Source organism: Mesoplodon bidens (genome assembly GCF_964165515.1).
Source record: "Mesoplodon bidens genome assembly, chromosome: 9".
NCBI lineage: Eukaryota > Metazoa > Chordata > Mammalia > Artiodactyla > Ziphiidae > Mesoplodon > Mesoplodon bidens.
Window position 1 is genome coordinate 26589596 of NC_138166.1, and position 24704 is coordinate 26614299.

Consider the following 24704-nt stretch of genomic DNA (forward strand, 5'->3'; position numbering starts at 1 on the left):
CAGCCAAGCATCTGAAGCCCTTTAAAAAAAAAAAAGGCAGAAAGAGATAAATGTTCAATATTTTAAGGAGTTATGTTGTTTTTATTGTGCAAAACATATTCTCCCTCATTTTTTTACATGGGGAGAATTGATTAATATACATGACCACTGTTATTAACCAGCCTCCTTCATTAATTCTTACCTGAATCAGGGTTATGTCTGCAAAATGTACTGGACCTAGAAATGTTTGTGGCTACTTGAAACGCCTCTACTATAACTAATATAACTACTTTGAAAGTTTGGACTTAGTACTCTCTGGACTTCTTGCTTTCAGCCCCTTCACTTTGTCATGCCTGTAAATAATAATCACAGATCTAAGTACCTGTCCCAACTCTCAAACTCACAAACCCACATCTATACCCAGACCTTAACCTTGTACCTCACCAGGTTAACTAAACAGGTGTCTGCAAGTCCAGTGGACTTTAAATATGCCCCAAGCAAACCCTGTTTTAATTCTATAACGTCTCCCTCTATTCTTCTTAATTGCCAGCTTTTCCAAAATTATATTTTTTTTTCTTAGACTGATTCCCCAAAATATCTGCATGGGAGTGTGATGGAGTCAGGGGAGTTGTATATCTCCTACTCTCCATTGCTACTTTCCAACCACTGTTCATTCCCTAACAAACTACTCTCCTCTTTTGAAAGCTCTATTGTTTAGTTACCTTGCCAATGCGAGAATCTCATTTCCATAGACCTTCAACACCTTCTCAATAGCTTTAACCCTAACATACAGCTAGCTCCTTTTTCTCTTTACCTTCTGTGGTCTTGATATTGATGTAGTTGCTCTTTCTAGCTGTCTGGCTTCATACTGAATAAAATATATCAGTTCAAATGACTGTTCTAGCCAATGATTTTGTAGCATGATGCTATAGACAGACTCTCCATTTACTTTAAAAAGATTAAAGACAAAAAATTTAAAGGAAAAATGAAGATAAATCTACCATTCTAATTCATCTATTTTCACTTAAGAATGGTCTTTCCAGCCTTATAAATTATTATAATAAGAGCAAAACCATATTTTAATTAATATTACTTCATAAATACATGATTTCTCCAAATAACAATCAGTTATTATGTCAGTGGTTTCATAACATTCCATCAATTTTGAAAGGCAATCTTGCAGATGAATTCAGATTTCCCAATTTGGAGCCAGATTGAGTTAAAACTCTAATTCTCCAACTTACACTGCAGTGGGAACTTAGTCACTTTTCTGTGCTCAGTATCCCCATCTGTAGAATGAGAACAATCATGCATCCTTATGCAGTTTTGTATATTTGGCTCTTGGAACCTGACACCCAAGTCGGTGCTTAGTAAGTATTTGACTGTATAAATTATAATGTGCCATGTATTCTTTACATAACCATCTCTATTGCTAGAAATGTAGATCTTTATAGTTTGGGGGTTTTATTTGTTTTTACTACTAAAGAAAATGGTGCAATAAGCCTAGGGCCTTTCTTCTCTTAAATCATTTGTCTGGTAAAACCCTAAGGAATATGAACTAGATCCAAAAATATAGATGCTCTTTGGCTCTGAATATGCCTTTTTAAAAAAAGATTTGTAACAATTTATAATACAGCTATTAGGAGATCAATTTTATCACCATACTGTTGGTACTTAATCACTTGTTTTCCTAAAAAAAAAAAATTTCTCTTCCCTTGTATTTCCAAAATGCCCTCTTTTTTCCTTTCTCTCTAATCACTCAGTATGCTATGTTTTGCATCCTTTCCTCCTTCCCCACAGATTTTGGCCTTTCCTAGCTCTCCAGCCTCTATGCATTTCTGTGTTCTCTTCTTTGATATTATAATCTAATTTCATGCTCTGACATCTTTTCTATTCTGATGATATCCAAAACAAGATGGTTATCCCTGAAATATCCTCTGAGATCTGGAATTGAGTAATCTAACTACCCTCTGAAATCAACATTCCAGTAAATGCACAAACTTCAATTTTGCTTGACTTTACAATCGCTGCCCCAATGTTCCAGAATGAAAACCATGGAGTCATGTTTACCTTCCACTTCCAAACAGCCGGCTAGTTGCTAAACCCTGTGGTCCATCTCCTCCCCTGGAGGGAATCCTATACTCTAATTTCCAATATAATCTGGTTCATTTAATAAATTAACAATAAGATTACAAAATAAGGTCAAGCATTAAACTGTAAATTCATAAAGACCTCTCATTACTATCCCAAATAGAGAGAACAATGCATTACATTTCTTTTTTTTTTTGGCCGCACCGTGAGGAATGCAGGATCTTAGTTCCCTGAGCAGGGATCGAACCCGTGCCCCCTGCTGTGGAAGGGTGCAGTCTTAACCACTGGACTGCCATGGAACTCTAACTCATTACTATTTTGGAGGGGAAGGCTTTAAAGGAGAGATGACACCATAAACATCACTTCTGGTATTGCTCTAACTCACTCTCCTTCCAATGGGGTCTGAAATAAATTAATTCTGCTTTACATTCAGGTGTCAATGAAGTACCCATGTACAATTAAGTATGCATGTACTATGACAAAATCAATTAAATAGGTGTGTTCTCCTTTACAAAATTTTCTCGCTTTACTAAGTTCAATAATTCAGTTGTTCTGCTAGGCAGAATTCTAAAATTGATCAAGAGGGAGGAGATATGGGGATATATGTATATGTACAGCTGATTCACTTTGTTATAAAGCAGAAACTAACACACTATTGTAAAGCAATTATACTCCAATAAAGATGTTAAAAAAAAAGAAAAGAAAAGAATAATAATAATAAATAAATAAAATGGATCTCACACCCCTAAGATTTCTGCCCTCTGGTATACACACCTTATTTAATTCCCTCCCCTTTAGTATAGGTGGAGACTGTAAATATGATGGGACATCTCTCAATGATTAGTTTACTAATCAGTTGACTTTTGAGTAAATCCAAAGAGATGATATCTAGTCAGGCTCAATCCAACCAGGTGATCCTTTGGAAGAGCCTGGGTCCTTCTTCAAGCCAGAAATTTAAAGTGTGAGATGGATTCCACATGAGGGAAATTCTTTGTTACTGGCTTTGAAGGTAGGGGAGCCCTAAGACAAGGAAGGCCACCAACCGGCAAGAACTAACAGTGGCTCCGGTGGATAGCCAACAAGGAAACAGAGACCTCAGTCCTACAACCACAAAGAACTGAATTCTGGGCTTCCCTGGTGGCGCAGTGGTTGAGAGTCCGCCTGCCGATGCAGGGGACACGGGTTCGTGCACCGGTCTGGGAGGATCCCACATGCCGCGGAGCGGCTGGGCCCATGAGCCACGGCCGCTGAGCCTGCGCGTCCGGAGCCTGTGCTCCGCAATGGGAGAGGCCACAACAGTGAGAGGCCCGCGTACCACAAAAAAAAAAAAAAAAAAAAAAAAAAGAACTGAATTCTGCCAACAACCTGAATAAACTTGGAAGCAGGTTCTTCGGCAGAGCCCCCACAAAGGAACACACCCCAACAATATCTTGATTTTAGTCTTGTAAGATCTGCTCTGAGAACCAAACCACACTATACCAAACTTCGGAGCTACAAAACTGTGAGCTAATAAACTGGTACTGTTTTAAGCTACCAAGTTTGTGACAACTTGTTACAAAGCAATAGAAAACTAATACCCATGCAGGAAAAAAAAATCAGTCTTCACTGCACTACTTGAATTTAGAGTAATGTCAGTTTTAAAATGGACTCTATATTTAGCTTTCCTTTAAATGTTATATAATTTTTTTAAATAGAGAATATAACATCATTTTTATAACTACAAATGATATAATTATTTCTGTGTAACTTAAATAACATTCTATCTGTCAAGAAGTATATTTACAATTTCCCTGAGGGTGACAGAGTGTTTTAATTAGGAAATACACGCTTGTTTTTTAAGAACTAAGATAAATCATTCTAACAATTCTGGCTACTGGGTTTCATTTAGTAAAAAGTCATGATGATATAAAGCCTTCATTTACTTCAAATTCTTTATAAATACAAAAATGTGAACTCATTTAAATGTGAGGAAAGAAAATAAATCTCAGCCCATTGCTGACATGAATTAAGCCATTTAGCCATAATTTTCAGTGAGCATTTCTCATGTCAACGTATTCTTGTTGGTAATCATTTATAGGCAATTTTCTAAGGCTTTCCAAATATACTCGCTTGAAGAAAATCCATGCTATAACTTCTCCCAATGAAAATCTTTTTGAAATCTTAGAGATACTTTGCTTCTTTTCATATGTAAAGAATGCATTCATATTAATATGCCACAATCACAGAGAAAAGCTCATTAAATAAGTAAAAATAGAAGCACTGTTGACATAGCAAATAAAAGCACACAGCAATGCATGTATTTTCTTTTAGTCAGAGCGCATTACGTTTTACATTATATAAAATAACCTGAAATAATCTTTCAAGCTTGCAGTAAAGGCCCGCACTTACTATTTAACATAAAAACACATTTCATTAAGCAGCTTAACTCTTCTTAGAAGTGAAGCTTCACTTAGAAAGGAATCATTTTTATCCTGTCTATTCAGCAAAAGGTATATCTTGGTACCATAGGCCTTCTAGATCTGCCAACTGTAGCGAGCAAAACTATCGTTTACTGAGCTTCATCAAGTCCAGCGTCATGAACTGTTCCTAAAGCTTAACAGGTATCCACTCTTCTAATCCTCACAACAGCCCCATGAGGTAGGTCCTCTTTGACAGGTGATGAAACCGAGCTACTAAGAGGTGGTATAGGTACCATCTTGACAACGCTGCTATGCTGCCTCTCAATAGATCACCAAACCCATTGTCTCTTTTCCTTGAAACTTAGTTTCATTCGTTTATCCCTCAGCCATAACAGAAGATACAATATCCTTTATGGACTCAATTTTATAATGAGGCTTTATATGCAGAAAGTTCTTCCAAATATGTGGTGTATGTGTCTTCTTTTCACCTTTTGAAATGAGGCATACTGGGAAAAGGTGAGGTAGGAAAGTCGTTAAAAACATTTGCAGCTCACCAGATATGAGTCTGACCAGATCTTAACATTCTGAATCAACATTCCAGTATACCTTATTCAGGTACTGCATCTGTAGTAACCATACAGGACTAATTCACTTGTTGTATAAAGATTTCATGATTGTATGCTGTAAGCCAAGTACCTGGATTTGTGAGTCTACTCTATGTCTTGCATCTAGTGAGGCAGAGAGATAATTTTTTTAAAACATGATAAATTTGTAAATGAAATATTATGTTACAAGGTAGGAAGTGCTCTGGACAAAGAAAAAAGAGAGCAGGGTAAGAAAACATTGCATTATGGGAGGTGCCAGGCAGGTTACAGTAGTAAATAGAGTGGTCTAGGCTGGCCTCATTGAGGTAATACTTAAAGAAATAATTAAAAAGTAGAAAGTTCTTATATTTTCATGTAAAAAAAGCTCATCTTCTTTCTAATACTTCTGTACTTCAAGAACACATGCAAAGATATATATATATTAGTATGTAAGACTTTTTAAGAGGGCTTTAAAAATACTTGCAGCCAATATAGAACTAAATAACAAAGTTTCATACTACTTCTAACTACAATTATGATGCTATTAACACAAAGCATGACTTTTACTCTACATGTCATTTCCCTAAATTCTGTCTCTCCTTCACTGAACAAACACGTATTGACTACCCACCACCTGCTGGCATTTTGATAGCACCGATGGTGCTCCAGGGGTCACATTCCCATGGGATGACACAACTAAACAGGCAACTGCGAGATATATAAGAGGGCTGACTGGAGTATTAGAACATGAAGCAGGGGGTCAAGGGGAAATGGTATCTGAGATGAATCTCAAAGAATGGATAGGAGATAAAGATGTGGGGAGGTGGAGAATATTGAGGCACATGCAAAGTACTGAGGCACATGGAGGACTGAAAGTATATTCTTTGCTCATGGCACTGAATATAGTCCTAAGTGAGAAAAGACTAAGGGATTCAGTAGAACAGGATAAACAAGGATACTGCAGAAATATTCGGCAACTTGTAGGAGAATGAAATTTGAGAAACTGAGTTTCCCCAAATAAAGTATTCATGGTCTATCGCATTAGCAAAGATGATAAACAAGGGCTCAAACAAGGCTCTCACAGTAAGACTAAGAAGGAGGCGAGGTAGAATTGACAAGAGTTGAAAGCTACTGCTTCCGGGCGAGTGATAGAGAAAGAGAAGTGTGGAATGACCCTCGGGATCTGTGATGCCTTTCAGTCTGACAGGGGACACATGAAGAGGGACACGAGGAAAAAATGACGACTCCAACATGGGGCATATTGAACATGAAGTGTGTGTCATAAACTAATGGAAAATTTCCCTAGATGGTGTCATTTATGTCTCTGGAGGCAAAAGAAAGAATTTTAGGAATAAGAAAATGAAGGTATTAATTAAAATGTATTTAATATTTAAACTACTATTTCTTGAGCAATATGTGTCATGTAGAACACTAGTTCTGCCAAATAAGTAAAAAGACTGTGGTAAAATATTTTTTTTTATACTTGGTTCAACAAAGTCCTTTATTAAAAGGCTTCTCATAGAAGTAATATATGCAATTCATATCTTGTGTGTGTGTGTGTGTGTGTGTGTGTGTGTGTGTGTGTGTGGTACACGGGCCTCTCACTGTTGTGGCCTCTCCCGTTGCGGAGCACAGGCTCCGGACGCGCAGGCTCAGCGGCCACGGCTCACGGGCCCAGCCGCTCCGCGGCATGTGGGATCTTCCCAGACTGGGATACAAACTTGTATCCCCGGCATCGGCAGGTGGACCCTCAACCACTACGCCACCAGGGAAGCCCTGCAATTCATATCTTTAAGAGAGATTAAATATGAAGCATTTGCAAATTTTCTTGAGGGATATGTTTTTAGTGTAGCATCTTGTGGGAGGCACATAAAATGCATTTTTGAAAAAAAACTGTCTTAGATTATTCAGACAGGTATATTATCAAAATATGTTGTGTCCATCATTTAGTGTATCTCTCTTTACACTGTATTACAATGTCATGAGAAAACTGACTCTAGGTCATTTAGATCCCCATAAATGAGGAAGGCTTTTAAATAGAGGATGATTCTTTTTATAAAAGTCACAAAACACATTCAATCTTTTGTTTTCATTGGCTCACCTGACACTCTTCACATCTATTTAAGTCTTTTAAGTCTATTATTAAGATTTTTGTATACTTAGATAATACTTACATAATTACTTCTGTATGAATGTGACTTTTTTTTAAAGTGGAGAGTAGTTATTTCTCCAGTAGTTACTCATGTATTGCAGTATGTTGATGAATTAAACAAGAATGAAAGAATAAATACATGATATATAACAGATGAAAGAAGTCCACAGAGTTTCAAGAAGGCTGAGTAAATAGCAAAAGAAATTAACAGGCATTCGGGTATGCCATTTACTCAATGAAAAAGTATACTGTTTACTGAGTGCTTTAATTAGCTTTCCTTTGGAAGTGTGGCTCAGGTAGACAGGTTTTATTTTTAGCAGGTGCAAAAGAAAACTGCTTGTGATGGTACTCTGAGCTGATGAGAGCAGTGACAGTGTGTGGTATGTTGAAAAAAAAATCATTCTAGGGCTTCCCTGGTGGCGCAGTGGTTGAGAGTCCGCCTGCCGATGCAGGGGACACGGGTTTGTGCCCCGGTCCGGGAAGATCCCACATGCCGCGGAGCGGCTGGGCCCGTGAGCCGTGGCCGCTGAGCCTGCGCGTCCGGAGCCTGTGCTCCACAACGGGAGAGGCCACAACAGTGAGAGACCCGTGTACCGAAAAACAAAAAAATCATTCTACTTACAAAGTTATGGAATCGTGAGATAAACGGGGTGACAATGTATAACTGTTATACATGTTTACAGTTATAAATGTATAACTGACATGCTTAAAAGGTAATGTAAGTGAATACCAATCTAATTTAAGGATTTAAAAACAAGATAAACTCACAACCATCATTTACCTATATACTTATTAGCTGTTAAAACAGTCTTCTCATAGACTTAAAAAAAAAAAAAAAACACAACTAAAAGTGCTTTAAAAGAATATCCCTTCTTTCTGTGGATTCCCAGATTGGTAAATTAAAATGACATGTCTTCCCATATCTGACTGTCCACTTTTTTCGCATGAAATTTTAAAAAATACAAAAGAGAAGCAAAATGTACTTAAATCCAAGTTTAAGAATTCCACACATAGACATATGAGGTTATTTTTATTCCAATGGTTAATTCCATGTGCAAGGCATATTTTGGTTTCTCCTGATCATGTCTCTATTTGACACTATACATTTTTTAAATTGGTAGATGTGATTCACAGTTCTGTATGCTAACACACAACACTGCACGTATGTTATCTCCCCAAATTAAACCTCATGGTATTTTTAAGTCCTAATTTCTTCCCAGGGAAATTTTTAATTTTAGCTCTAAAATATATACATATGCATATATATATACACACACACACACATATCTAATTGTATATATACAGATATACACATAAATAAAATTTTCCAATGTTAAGAAATATTAAAACATTATTTCAATTATTGACATGAGTATCTGTTGTTACATTTCCCTCCTAGACTAAGACAGATCTACAATAAGTTGTATAAAATGACCAAGTAAATTACATTATCAATAGTATAGACTGTTATAATTAGACCAAAACATTATTTTACTATGTGATTAGATTGATTTTTATAATTTAATAAAAAAGTAATCTCAGAGTCATGCCACAACTCCGTGTAGTGAAAATGCCACTGAATTTACTTTCAAATCATATTAACATTATGTTAATATGGGGGGGTTATGTAACCCACATATAATAGGGCAAGAAAATATTAATATATACATTAGATTTTGGAGCATGTGTTTTCTGCTAGAGCAATGCTTGTTTGAATACAAGATTGAGTTGTTTGTTTCACAAATTTTTCTCGTTTCTTTTGTTCACGAACAAGTCAAGGAAGGAAGTTTTAAAAGAAGATGCAGAAAACAAACAATGAAAAGGGTATTTTTATTTAGTACTTCAGCAACCACTATCTGACCCCAACCTTAAGCATATCATTTCAGTTCCCTGAGCCCATTTTCTTCATCTTTAAAGTAGGAGTTTTGAGAAGTAGCCTTTATTCATGAGTTTCATGGAGCTGGATCAGAGGCAGGCCCAAGAATAAGAGAGGGTGCCAAATGGGCAGCTTCCAGCCCTTAGTCACACAGATGAAGTTGGCCTCAACCAGCACACTTCCACATTTATCAGCTTTCTACACTTGGTCTCTATATTCAACATCATTGGAAGGAACAGTTCATAATATTTTAAGCTTTAAAACCACTGGATTATTAATACCTTTGGGAAAGACAATCCTCAATGGGTCTCTCCTGTACCTACACATCTTATGGGGTTTGCCAACAATGCAAGACCCTGGCTGCTCTTCACCTTGGCCATTTCTCAAACTTCTGTGTGGAACAGGCAACAACCTTAGGGATGAGGCAATGTCTCCCTCTGGGACAAAGAGCAGACTAACTTACTGCTTGCTATAAAAGAGGTGGATTCCACAAGCTCAGTGCTCCTCACCTGTGACTGAAACCTACGTGTGCAGCATCAATCTAGGCCCATATCTCACGTGACCCACTTGAGAGTGGGGGACAAGGGGAACTGATGCAAATATGCTGATGTTCATGCTGCCTCCTGTGGTGTGAGTAATAAAGTTCTTTGTGTCCGACCCAGGAATCTCATGTCTACTATTGGCATCCATGAAACTGTAACAAGTTAATTTATTAGTTTATAAGTAGAATAAGGTAAAGCTAAATCCTGGGAAGGACAATGGCCTATTACTAGACTCTTGCTAAGGTGTTCATGGATATTTAATATCTTTAAATATTAGAACTAGACTAATAAAAAATAGTAAGGTGCTGACACTCTGAACTAGATATATAACTAACAGTACAAATGAAAGAATCTAGAAAAGAAAACTGTCTTAATAGAAATTTATTACATGAAGAAAGTGGCAATAAGAACCAGAGGGAAAATGATGTATTACTTAATAAATAACATGGAGATAAGTGGCTATACATTTTGAATATATAAAGTTAGGCCCTTTACCTCACATCATACCAAAAAAAATCAATTACAGATAAATAAGTGATCGGAAGTGAAAAATAAAACTACAGATGTTTAGGAGTAAATGTGGAAGGCTATTTTTATAATAAAAATGTGAAAAGGCCTTCTTTAGCAAAATAAGCAATCAAGGAAACATTAGACGATTTGATTGCATAGAAGTTTTTTTAAAAACCTCATGTACAGAAGAAAATTTCATAAAGAAAGTTAAAAACAAGTGATCAACAGGGAAAATCATTTCAAGATAAGATGACAAAGACTTAAATGCTCTAAAATATTTTAAGAAATATACAACATATGCACATGAAAATATGGCCAATGCGTACAAATGGGCAACTTAAAAAAACAAGAGAAATACAAGTAGTTGATAAGCTCTTGATTTTGATAAATATATAATGTTTACTCTCAAAACAGGCAGGGAAATTTAACATTATGCAACAATACGATTTAACTTCTGACTCTTGAAATTGATAAATATGAACTACTATCCAGTGTGGGAGACTAGAGACACTAATAGTTTGTTGGCAGGACTATAATTACTACCCTTTAAAGAAAAAGTAATATGGAAACTCTGTCAAACATCATTTGTCTTAACCTTGCCCACCCATTTTAAGGAATTTATCTAACATATCAAGATACAATGGAAAAATATATGTGTTGATGTTTTACTGTAACTCTGTTTGTACAGTAACAGGAACTCGAAATATCTTCAACATCTCAGTTTTCATGAGGAGAATGTGCATCACTATTGAGATACTGCACAGCTATTTCCCTCATAAGTAGAATGAGGCAAGTCAGTGAAAATTCACTTGTCCAATGCATAAAATTTTGTGAAAAAAAGAATTCAATGAAAATAAGTATAGTAAGAAAACATGATCATTTCAAAATAAATACATTATTTTTAAAAACAACTAGACTTTTTGAAAAATCTCAAATCCTTTCCTTTACATTTCACTGTTGGTATAACCATTATAGAAATAAACAAAAAGCAAAGGGGAAAAAAAAAAGACATCTAAATAGATACTAAAGCATTAACATGAAGTGCAAGGGCAAGAGGAAGCTATTCATGTTTCTTCAGACACTTTGGTACTCTATGGATTGTTATAAGGAATACTGCTTTCGTAATACAAATGATTAGAACAGAATTTTAAAAGAAAATAAATTGCCAACAAGAGAAGGAAGGAAGAAAGCAGTGGATACACCAGATGACATATTCAAATTCTAACATTCTGTATTGCTGAGACTTCTGAAAGGAAGTGACCCAAAAACTGATGATATTCACCCAAAGCCACAGGGAAAATAGAAACAGACCCAAAAGTTCTGAAAAGAAATAACAGAGGAAACATTTGGAAACAGAGGAGTTAGTAGAAAAGAGAACAGATCCTGACCTAAAGGTTGGTATGGCCACAGTACACTAATCAATAGTACAGATATCTCTTACTGATGATTAGCAGGGCCTAGAACATTGATCTTCAGGCCAGGCTGGGTCAGGCCAGGCTGGGTCAGGCCAGGCATCAGTATTTTACTTCCAGAAGATGAAAGCCCTGAGAACTATCTGCTCAGTAGAGCATGCAAAGAGAACCAGCTATCTTGTGTCACATGAGGAAACTAAGCTCTGGAAGAGCTAATCAGAGTACAGCAAATATAGTAATAGTCTTTTTTTTTTGTATCAATCAAGAGAAAGAAATATATCCTACACAGCAATATACCACAGTACATGCATATGCAACTGCAAAGTGACATGTGAAAAGGCAGTTGTAACCTCGATATTTAAGGAAGAAAAGCCTTACACAGTAGTAACCAACATAAAATTATCAGTGAGATACTTTACAGTTTTCATACTAAGTTTTTGAAATCCAATGTGTTTTTCACACTTTCAGTAATTTTAATTTGAGCCAGCCACGGTGCTCATTAGCTACGTTTGTCCAGTGACTATCTTATCAGACAAAGCATCCCTAGAACAACAGTAGCATGTATGCAAAGTTGGTCAAAATAAAAACTGATAAAACTACTGTGGAGAACCAGTTTAAGATAAATATAACCTATGTTTCAGCAATCCCACTCCTGGGAATGTAACAAAGGAGGCCATAAAAAAATGTTGGTAGAAGCAAAGATTAACCACCACCACTATCACCAATGGAACAATTAGATGTTCATCATTTTCATGGAGTAAAGTCTTTGCATGCATTGGCAGGAATATAATAGTATTTCTTATAGTGGGAGCAACTATGTTTTATGCCCTCGGGTGGGCTATATATGAAAGGAGGGACATTATTTCATCATTCAGCCATATGCTTTCACCTAAATAAATGTTGACCAGTTGGTAGGCTTATCTGGAAAGAAAAGGATGATGCTGGCCTCTACGTTTCTGAAGCTCTCAATCTGCACGTGATTCTAAATTCAGCCATATAACACAGCCACCATTATTCTGTAGGCCCCAAATGTTACCTGGTTTTGACGCACATATTAGCAAATTTGTTGATATTAAAGTCCTAGTAATTACCATTGACACAACTTATAGGTAAGCGAGGAAAGAAGAAGTGACATTTGTTATCCAGTTCCCCAGGTTACTTAAACATGGTCCAGGAGATAGAGCACTGGCTCAGCCTCTGAATGGTATCTCTGTGGCTTGGTAACTAACTCTCTGATACTCTTTTCCTGATCTCTAGAGCAGCTGTAGAACCTACCCCACACAGTTGTTGTGAGAAAATGACTGACACAATGCATTTCACATAGGCCTAGTCAAATACCAGTTTACTCTTTCCCACAATGTCTGCACAATGTTTTGTCTGGATCATAATTAGAATCATCTTTTTACATTTAATATCTAAATAAAAGTTCTGGTAATCAAAGAAATACAAACCAAAGGAACCATATTATAGCACTTTTACACTTCCAAATTAACCAATTTCATTTTAAATAATATTCAAATTTGGAGAGTCTGCATTAAGAAAGGAATCACGTATGCTAGTGGCAATGTCAATGACTATCACATCTCCAAAGAGAATTTGATACTTCAGGGTCCTTGTTCTTTGATTCAGTAACCTTAGTAGTAAGCTTTCCTTGGGAAACAGTTAAAACTATCAATATTTACATCCAGAAATGTTCATCTTATTTATAGTGAAAAAATGAAGACATCCTAAATCCCTAATACCAGGAGAATGTGTATGAAAAAACATACAACCATAGAATTGAATAATAGGTAATCATTTTATATAATATTTAAGAAATGTTTAATCACATGGGAAAATGGTATATAATCATGTCACTACTGGGATATAGAACTACCACATAGAGTAGAATATTAAGTACGTAAAAATGCATAGAAAAAGAGACTAATGAAGAAACTACTTTTTTTAAAATTTGTTTAAACAAAATATCTCTTCTTTAAACCCATATTTGGATTTTTGTTCAACTAAATATCACTTAATAAAAAGTTAACATCAAATTTCTCCTAAAGATTAATAAGTAAAAATTTTGTTTCTACCAACTTATCAATTTTCTTATGTCAGTCAAAAAGTGTCATCAGGTATCCCTCTTTGCCATGCATGCCAGAAATTTTTAAACAGAATGTAGATCTCCATCATGGAATTCATTAAAAACGGATTATTGGTAGAATTATTTTCTCCTTATTGATTTTTGATCACTCTGTCTTTAATTGCTCATATATGTGTGTATGCATACTCTTAAATGCTTGTTAGTAACACATATATTTCTTCAAGTATTAAGTAATGGTTTTTAAAGTTAAAGCAAGATATTATGAGTTTACTGAACTACGAAATGCAGCACATCCCCACCAGGCCTTCCTTAAGGGTATGAGAGAAAATGCAGAAGCCACCTTGACTAGAGAGTAAAGATCTGAAGGGAACTCAGTTACACCACTCGGTCTTAATTGGCTCAAAAGGCCCATTTGTTGCCTGGTGACAAATATATGCTAACTATTCGAACATCATCTAGGCCATGAATAATTATCTTACTAAGGAAGCAGAACTATGACTCTAGGACTTCCTGAAGCATGAGGAAACATAATTTTAAATCATACTTTCATAGCAAAAATTTACTTTCCAAAAGGTAGCACAAACAATAAAATAAATACCCATGATGAGTAATTTTGACACCTTTTTGTACTTGAATTGAGTCAGAATGATTAAAATTCACTAGGTAAATTGATTGCCAATTTAGGCTGTTCTTCTCAGCACGCCTCCAAATTCTCTAAGACTAGAAAGCCTTGCAATCACGTTTAAAACTCCTTCAAAGACAAAATATTTCCTGATTTGGCAGAAATTAAAGCCTAAAAAAAAATGTCCCTTGCTATCAGAGGTTAATGGATTATAGTACCATTTATACAAACTGGGCATAAAACAGTTAAACCGTAAGGCTTAGGCTGAAGCCTGGCGACACCCCAGGACCCTGCAGGCAGTCTTGGCACTCTTCAAGTGCTGTGGGAGATGCTGAGTAGGAGATACAGGAAACAACCTTAGAGACAGGTGTGTTTAATGAATGGGCGGGGGAAGGAGGATAGTGTCTATAGCTCCCAACCCATGACAAACTAGGACCAGCTCTTCTCACCCACAGAGCAGGACAGAAAAAGGGGAGGGAAGAGAGACACCAGCAGGAAAAGACATCCTGCCTCACAGTGATGAGAGTAGTAGAAGCAGAGGCTTATAATAGAGTTACATGTGCTTTATCAGAAAAATAAATGGAAATACATAGTTGAATCCTTTCTTGAGGAACACCATTACTCTGCATTACAGGCGAAAGTCTGAGTATTTTCAGAATGTGCTCTTTTCAACTGGAATGAAAGTACAGTGCCAGCGCAGCAGAAAATCTTGGATCACAAGAAAAGTAACATAAGCAGAACAAAGAAATCATAGAAATAAAACAAGAATCAAGGAGGAAATACTTTCTAACCACTCAAAATGAGGAGAGATCAGTAAGTAGTATAAACGCCAGGACAACACCACAAGTTAAGCATATACATAGAATTCACAATTTCCTGGATATACATGGACATGTACGCGCGCACACACACGCAAACACAGGGTGGCTTTTGCTTCAACAAATCCCTTCTGCCAGTCCTCTAAAGTCTTCTAGGTAAAATAGTAGGAACAACGGCGACAGGGATTAACTCCACTGACCCTCAATCACTCCCTTGATGCCAGGTCAGCTAATGGACTTTATTTACCTAGAGACCAGAGAGCATTAAGGCCTTAGACCAGCTAAAAACTTCACTGTGATTAACACAGTCAAGTGGAACCAAGAACATGAGTCGACTGCTCCTGTTACATCAAAATGTTTTCTCCTCTGAAATACGATCTTCCAGATTCAAAGAAATGACCACAGAAAAAAACAATCTGAACAATGACAGATCATCTAAATCCCACTGATCATACTTAAAATAAGACTTCCCCTAAACCATTTGAAAACTTAAAACCACTTATATTTTCAAACTATTTAAATTCCACACACATCCTAGATAATTCTCTGCTTGATTCAAGAAATCTCCTTTCCAAATTACCACTTCTGAAATATAATTTACCAACACACAGAAAATCAAAGATTTTGTTGAAGGTTTACTGTCCCTCTGCCCAAGGACTCTCATTTCACACCTCGAAACACTGACAGAATTCTAATAATCGTTATGGCCCAAATGTGTACATATACATATGTACACACACACACGCACACACACACGTTATAGCCCTTTTTTCAGCGTGCACAAAAGGCACTTTAAATGCAGACATTACGGTTTTGTTTTTAGCGGTGCAGTTTGTTTTCTAACTATTTAAACTAACTGCATGGTGTTGATACCATAGGCTCCTCATTAAAGGGTACAATTTTTAGAATCTATGAAATTAATACAACTGTCCTAGGAAAACCGAAATTTCCCTCTTCATAATTACACAACAGAAAACAACTCTTTTAAAAATATGGAATACACTTAAGGTTGTTTTGCTTTTACAATGAATCCTGAATACTGTAAGTAATAAATACAGTCGTTACCACTCATGAAGTGCTGAGAGAAACCAAATTTTATCTACTTTTCAAATGGGTTGTGGTGGACATTATTCATCACAGTTAGAGAGGATAAGAATCAGCTCAAGTTTACAGGGACAACACTTTCATATGGTGTTAAACATGGCAAAGCAACCGAATATCTTTCAAAAGTAAAAAATAAAAATATTTTATAACTTACTATTTTTAAAAAAATTTAACTCAAAAACACCACCAAAAGTCTCAAAGCTTCTTTTGTATAATTGCTAAAAATCTGTTCCATTTTTTTTTCCATCCCAATGAATTTCAAAATCAAGGAGAGGAGAATAAAATAATCCTTAAGTATTTTTGATTTGTATAAAAACAATGAACAATGATCTAAATTCAATCCCAAAGTGTTTACTAAAACATCACTGTTACTTATCTAAGACAGCAGCATCATTCAACCTCTCAGTCTCTCAATATCCAAATATTCTAATAGTCCTAACACAGGACTAATGCTTATAGATTCATTCTTCTATAACTGTATTAGGTAGAAAATTGCCATCTGCTTTTCAGTCATTTACACTGTATAAAAAGTGTTTTGGTCACCCCATTAAAAAAAAAATCCTTCACATTAGTCACTGAAATCCATATAACTTCTTTTTCTTTCCACAGTTCCTAATAAAGTGCTCTATTTTATTTATGCCAGATAACAGTTCAAACAGAATTATTAAAAGTCTAGACATTATAAGTTTGAACCAATATTTTCTAGCAGACAATATTATTAACTTACTCAAAGCTCTTAACTTTTGTCAGATAACAGATCTCATGTTGTTTATAGATTTGCAATCAATCAAGCTTCTTTTTTTAAGGTATGAAAGAGACTGGAAGGATTAGAGATACTGGGAATAGTAAATTACAACTCTTATTTGGTGTTTTTAGGTGAAAATCAAATAGTGCTCCAAAGCTATAGCTTGTTAATTCATATAAAGGATGGGATAATTGTTATTTTAAGTTGTCAGCTTATTTCATCATCTTACTTCTGGTACTTTAAGCCAGAAAAGTCTAAATTATGTTAACTTTTAATAAGAAAGTAAGCCTATAATAAGTAATTGAAACTTCTTCAAAGATACCAGTATCAATTTTTCTTTACTAAAAATGTATTTTTTGCTCAGAAACTCGGCCACCAAAATATTTCAGAATAAACACGATATACTCACATTCGTATGTAATACAAATACTGCTTACCTCAGTCAAGTGTGGTGTAGGGTTAAATCCACAGAGATTACACACTTGTTTCTTGCATTCAGTGCAAGTATTGAAGTTAGGAGGATCCTTAGAACCTATGTTGAGTTTAGTTTTGCAGAGAGGACAGGCTGATTCTGGTTTGGGGGTTTCCTCCAGTTTGGGGGGAAGAACAGCCTTTTGAGGCTCAACTGTTGAAGGTTTGCTGTCCTTAGTAGGCAGAGGCTTCTTTTCTGTTTCTGTTCTTTTTACTGTTGAAACTTGTTCAGCTTTGGGCTCTAATTTTTCAGCTACTAGAGCTTTGGTTTCCTTTTTCACAGGTATAACCTTTGCAGGTGCAGGTGGTGCTGTGGATTTGGGTGGCCCCTGAGAAGTAGGTGGCTGCGAAGGAGGGACTTGTTTTGTCGGGGCCACTGGCCCACCCTGTGCATGAGACCCAGGCTGGCCTGCTGTGGAGATTAGATTTGATGCCTGGCTGAAAATGGATGCTCCAAACCCAAAGAGTTTCCCAGTCACTGTTTCTTGAGGAGTTGTGGGCTGTGATTTAGGGACATCAGAAATACTTCCCAGATTCAGACTAAAACGTCTCGACTGCTCCTGAGGTTTCAGGGGCTGTGGAGATGGGGGGGCAGTTTGGCCAGTGGAAGGTCGTGGACCTTGGGGTGTTGGTGCCCCTTTTGGCATAGGCTTGGCATCTGGCTTAGGACTCATTCTGGTTTGTGCTTTCTTTGGTTCGTCCCTCTTCTGAATTGAATCAACTTGTTTTTGACCTTTGGTCTCTGAACTAGGCCCAGGATGTGAAATAAGTTTTGAATCTGATGCAGGTCGAGGTATGACTTTAGAATCGAATGAGGTGACTTTTTCTCCTGTTGGTGGAAAACTCTGTGAGGGTTTGGCAGAGTCTGGTTTTAGAGAAGGAATTGCTTTCTCTTGATCCTGTGATGGTACTTTGGAGCTTGGAACGTCCGGTTTTGCTACTGTTGACAATGAAGACACAATGTCTGTGGCTGGCTTTCCTGTCTTGGGCTGCTTTGGTTTATCATCAGCCACGGAGACCTTGGCCTGTTCAGATGGGACGGAAGGCTCTTTGGGAGGGGCTGGCTTGGAGGAGGACTCTGCCACGGGAGGCTGCTGGGCTGTGACTGGGAGGGAGCCATGAAGGGTTGGCTGTTTCACTAGTGGTGGGGGCTTTTTAGACTCAGGGGCCTTTGAGACATCCTGTTTGGGTGTAGTATCTTTCTTTGGAGAAATCTGATGTGATTGTGGGGTTGGCTTGCTCACTGCTGATGTAGGAACAGGGGCGGTCTTCGGTTTGGGCTGGGGTGATGATGGAACTGGAGCCAGGTCACCTCCTAGAGCTCTCTGCATCTGACAGTTTAAACAGAGCCACTCTTTAATCTAGAAATAATATAAAACAACAGTCAGTGAGATAATAACAATGTAGAAACAAAAACATTTTTAAAACTGCATGGTACCTTTTGAAACTATGTCTCTTATTATGCAAAACATAAAATATACATCAAATAATTTTACTTAATTTCTATTAAAATATTAAAATGTTAGGTACATTACAATATAACTAATGAACCTTGGAGCCTTAAGCACTGAAAACAAAATAAAAATCAGCAAAGAATTGTATTTTTCTTCTAATGTTAGTTTTGTTATTCTTTGCCTTTGCAAAACAAAATACTCAGTTTGATTACTCCCAGAAATAGAAAACCATGTATGATAAAAGAAAATTAATTATAACATATTAGATTCCAGAATCAGTTACATTAGATATTTTCTCTATTGATGGCTCATAAACGATTTTTAGTTATATAAGCCAGAGTATGCTTGTCAAATTATTAACACATTGCTAATTTCTTAAATTAGCAAGAGCATCACTTCCCCCTCCAAGGTGATAGAATCCAATGTGAGAAAACAAAAAACTTATAGTAGCCACTGTAGGTTAGAAAGAGAACATTCTCTGTTAAGAAAATAAATGAAAAATAATGGCACACCCTCAAATTATCATAGATAGCATGATCTAACAGAGAAAACATTGCTTCCATTTCCTTTTCATTACTGGAAAGAGCAATATAAATATGCAATATACTTATATGACTGGTGAGATATATATGTGAGATACACATCGTATATGTATCATGTCTAGGCATAAATGCATCTGTTCTTTTCATATCACCTTCATTGTTAAAAGGAGATGTTGAATTTGGTACTACCATATTTTAGAATTTAACAGTACCTATGTTTAAAATTTATCTTTTCTTATTCCAAAATAATGTATGCTCATTATACAAAACTTGAAATATTACGAAAGTAATTTTGAAGGGCAAATTCATGATCTAATCTTTTACTCCCAAAGTAACCAATGTTACCAGTTTAGCACTGAAGTTCTGTGTTCAGAAATCTACACAGTAAAAAACTAAATATATGGAGCATAAGTACAAGAAAAGTTTTCTACAGTACAAAATTGCAAAGTATTAGGCTGGCAAACAACATACTCTCTATTTGAAACAATTCCCTTTTGAAAAGAAACCAAACTAGTCATTTCTAAACTTTTAAAAACTTCTTTTTTCACTTGACATTTTATGCTGTTAAACTTTAATGAAAAAAACTCTACTGTATCTTTTTCTTAATCATTAAAATGGCTTTAAAAAAAAGCCACTGAAATCATTTAAACTCAGGTAACAGTATAACAGGGCTTATTTTGCAATCTCATGGAAAGCAAACTTTTGTTTTTAGAAGGTTGAAGGAAGATTTTAAACTCTAACTGACAAGTTATATTTCTGTTTAAAAATCTGAATCAAAAAGCAAAATGAAAACATGTGTTACATATGGGTGGGAGGTACTTGGTTGTTCATTACATTTGTTTTCAACATGAGTATTGAGTACTTATGTATTTGCTATATTGCCTTTACCTTTCTGTATGTTTGAGGCATTTCACAAATAAGTAACTTTTTAAACATAAAGATATTTGAATCCCAAAACATAATCAAGCAACTGTTACCTATGTAAGTAACACGACTAAAGGTGAGCTTGAGAAACTCACTCCACTTTGTCCCCTTCTTGATGGAAGGAAATTTCTCCATAAACGTACCCCTACGCATTCAACCACCTCCCTCCCCTACTGCCAATGTCAATTCTGCTACTCTACTATTTATTTTTTCTCATTTGTTTTCTTCCACAGTCTTAAATGATACCACGTGACCTCATAATCACGCAGCCAGACAAGATGAAAGAAAATATAATTAAAAGCATAATTCTTTACTTATATTTTATCAATGATTTTTTTCTATAAATTATTATATGAGAGCTATACCCACATTAACCACTTTAAACTACAAACTTCTGGGGCTAGTGTCTGTCATTGTATTAATTGCTCTTATTCTTTCTTAAATGGCAGAGCCAAAGAAGACGCAAAATGTATTCATCTGTTTCTTTCTTTATTCAAGTATTTATTGAGCAACTTCTACTTAGCACATACCACTGAACAAAAGAGACAAAAATCTCTGTCCTCATGGAGACTATATTATAGAAGTATCAGATAAGAAACAGGTTAAAGCATAATGTAATTTCAAGATAATCACAGATATATAATAAGTATCTGATGGTGATACTGTGATGAGTCCTTTTATCCTTTCTTCCTGCAAGTTCTCCCCCAAACAAGCCCCCCGCCCCGCCAATTTCTTTGGATGCATTTGGTCTTATCAGCAAAATTTTAAGTCTCTTTGCCATGTGAACATTGGAGCTTCATGCATAGCTGGCCAGTAGGCCTTTACTCCATCTTTGGACCACTGCAAAATTAGAACACTACCATGGCATATCTAATGTATGATTTACTTCAATAGTGGGTCACACATACTATACTGTCCTCAAACCAAAATCAAATGTTTCCTTGTAGTTTATAAATGTATGTGACTATGTCTCCCAATAAGCAGACAAGAGAGAGTTAGGAAAAGACAGGTGGAAAACACAGGTCACTGCTTCTTCATAAGGATACAATTCTACTTTTCTCTTAATACACCCTTTTTTCGAACAGACTCCACTGACCCATCTTTCGTCCTTCTCATGACCCCATTTTCTTCACTCTGATAAGCAACACATAAAAGACAACTGATCCCTCAATGTTCCTCCTCACTGTGAGAATACAGGTTAAAATCATTGTCTATAGCTTTCACAATATGAAAAGCATTTTATCCTCTTAGGATTTTTCAGAAAGAGGCTCTTTTTTATTTAATTCTGGCCAAATCTGTTGAAAACAGAAATGAGTTTTATCTCAGAACTTAATCTATTACTGAACACAGCAGTGTTTCCAAGTCCCTGACTGAGCTGAAAACAAAAACAAAAAAATCTTTCCTATACATTAAGAAATTGAAAAAGTCCATAGCCCGCCCTGACATTAATATCATGAACCACCATCTACTTTTTCACAATGCACTGAGGGAGAGTTAAGGAGTAGTAATAGCACCTTTGCCCTCTCACTCATCCGAGTTAAAAATCCCAGTGTATCTTTACTGCATTTTCAGTTATTTCTAAAGTGTGTCTGCATGGCTTGTGAAAGGTAATTCCCCATTCATTTGTTCACATTTCCAAAGCCACTGTCCCTCATTTGGCCCTTGTCATTTCTCAAATACCTCATACCTCCACCAAATATAACCTGTTTAAAACAAACCACCACAGAAGGGGTTGACTCTACTTCTCTTCAAACCTCAATACCTCTCCAATAACTGTGAAATAAAGTTAATTTTTGCAAGAAATTCAGAATATATAATTTTGTTCCTGTTCTCATGTTAGCACTTCCATAAGTCTGCTACCTCCAGGGCTGTATTTCCCAAAAGACTGTAAGCAACAAACGATAAAGACTTCCTGGCATAGTCTGACGCTTTAATCATTATATATGTTCACGAATATTTTTTGAGCTGGTTTGAATTAAATAAACTAATTTAAAATGTTTATGCTCTTCAAGCTACAGCATTTCTGTGTGTACTCTGTTAATCCCCACTGTTTACCTAGCCTAAATGACAGGCTTCCACCTTCATTTTCTGGTTGCACGCCGTTCTCCCTATACTATACTTTTGCCCATGGATCATATATACTCATTTTGATTTGAACTGAAGGAACACCCCATACTTACCCCACCTGCTAACCATACATATTTTCACTGCTTGGAGACAATTACTGTCTTGTTTAACTTCTAAAATTAAATGTTTATCTCTAACTATGAGCAGAGGTGAACCTGAATTTACAACCATCATTGCCTCAGACACCTGCTGCCCGTTCCATTTGGTATCCATATCTACAACAAAGCTGGTTCTCCTAGTTCTGCATGATTGGGTCTTCATTTCACTATAGCTATGAATGTGGATCTTAGAAGACTTTAGTCCTTATCCCTTATTCCCTATGCCAAAGGAGTCAGACAATAGCCAAGGCCAAGCCTAATTCAGAAGAAGCCTTTCACCAATATTTCATAAACAACTTCCCAGGTGCCCTGACATGAGTAGCACTCGTTCCTCTAATCATCCACATCCATTTGATAAACAATGGGAGAAATTCAAGAAACAATACCAGGGGAACCTACAACTGTATCAGTATTTCCAAAGCCACGGTTCCTTATCTGGCCCTCGATGAGTGTTTTTTTCCTTTCTTCCTGCAAGTTCCTCCTCAACTCTCACCCTCCCCACTTCTTCGGATGCTTTTGGTCTTATCAGTAAAATTTTAAGTCTCTGTGCAATGTTAACTCTGGAGCTTACCTTCAACATACAAGCAGTAAAATGAAAGAATCTGTGTTAGATAAATATGCCATGCCTTAACTATTCATAAATTCTAGATTTTATATAACAAATAAGGAAAAATAGTCATCTTTTCCTTCCCCCACCTATAGCCTTACTTACAGCAAATGAATACATGGAATTCATGATCTGGAGACACAAGTGTTTAATGAGCTACTCTAATCCAATTAGCTCTATAGAAAGAAGCAAAAAAAAGGCATAAAATTGTTCATTCAGTCTTCTGACAATATGCTACATAAATGGGGAAAAGAGAGTAGTCAGCCAGGATTTCTGCTCATTCTGAGGTCACTGTGTATTCTAATGTGGACCTGCTTATAATTACTAACACAGCTCCCTGTTTAATCCAACTCCCCCGGCTCCCTTTTATGTTATGTATCAGAGCCGAGTCATGTGAAATATAGTAATACAACTTCACTGGCTAAGGCTTTTGCTGGATAATCATAAATGTCTTACTAAATGTTTCAAGACATACCACTTGAAAGTTTAATTGTGAATTCCACACAGAGTTTCAATTATTGGTGCCACTCTCCAAAAAGTACTGAAAAATTAGATTCTGATTTTTAAGAGTATGTCTTTAATAATAATTCAAGATAATTAACTCAATACATCTAACAAATAAGATGAGTTGGCAAACATTGGGGTTCCAGAATTAAAGTATATTCCTGCTTGGAACTATTCTTCATCTATTAGCTTCAAAAGATAATGGAAGCTTCTCAAAACAAAAGTGTCCAGAAGGCATAATGACTAACATCCACCCTTCAATGTGCTCCAAACTGGACATTTTAAACACAAAATCTACATAAGATTTATACTCGAATCTCTGCTCAACAACATAGCATAGTAGGGGGAATAATGGAACATCTAAAGAACAAACACAATATTAGGAATTCATATGTGCTGGTGTTCATACCATTCACATTAGCTACTGAATACATTTTCTTCAGTCATACACTCACCCTGCCCTTGTACTAAAATCTGTTGGGTTCTTACTTCTTGATGCATCACAACTAAACTTTTCTGCAAACCACGATACCTAAATGTACCATTTACTCCATCAAGGCAGTGTTCTCATTCTCTCTTACCTGAGTCACGATTCAAAATCCAATTTGTACTCCTCTTCCATTTATCTAAATGCTTCCTATGCTTTACACGATGACCCCTCTCCTTTACCACTTACTATTCCATTCTCCATTAAGGTCTGCCCCTTCTCAACTATTCCTACTATCACTTGAAGCACAGCATTTAGACTCAAATAGATATTGCTTTATAAATATTTTTCCAATTATTTCCTCTCTTTTCCTATCCTCACATGGACTCTTAAAAAGAGCAATCACAGGCTTCCCTGGTGGAGCAGTGGTTGAGGGTCCGCCTGCCGATGCAGGGGACACGGGCTCGTGCCCCGGTCCGGGAAGATCCCGCATGCCGCGGAGCGGCTGGGCCCGTGAGCCATGGCTGCTGAGCCTGCGCTTCCGGAGCCTGTGCTCCGCAACGGGAGAGGCCGCGGCGGTGAGGGGCCCGCGTACCGGGAAAAAAAAAAAAAAAAGAGCAATCACTTCTT

General features: G+C 36.5%; 1 protein-coding gene across 1 annotated transcript in view; it reads right to left on the minus strand.

The window, feature by feature from the left end:
* The window catches only part of PCLO (piccolo presynaptic cytomatrix protein), a 383857-nt gene that overhangs the window by 339284 nt on the left and 19869 nt on the right, over positions 1 to 24704 (minus strand). Inside the window, exon 3 of the mRNA XM_081243593.1 lies at positions 17358 to 18752. Within this exon, the coding sequence (XP_081099719.1) occupies positions 17358 to 18752 (1395 nt within the window). The remainder of the gene's footprint in view (positions 1 to 17357; positions 18753 to 24704) is intronic.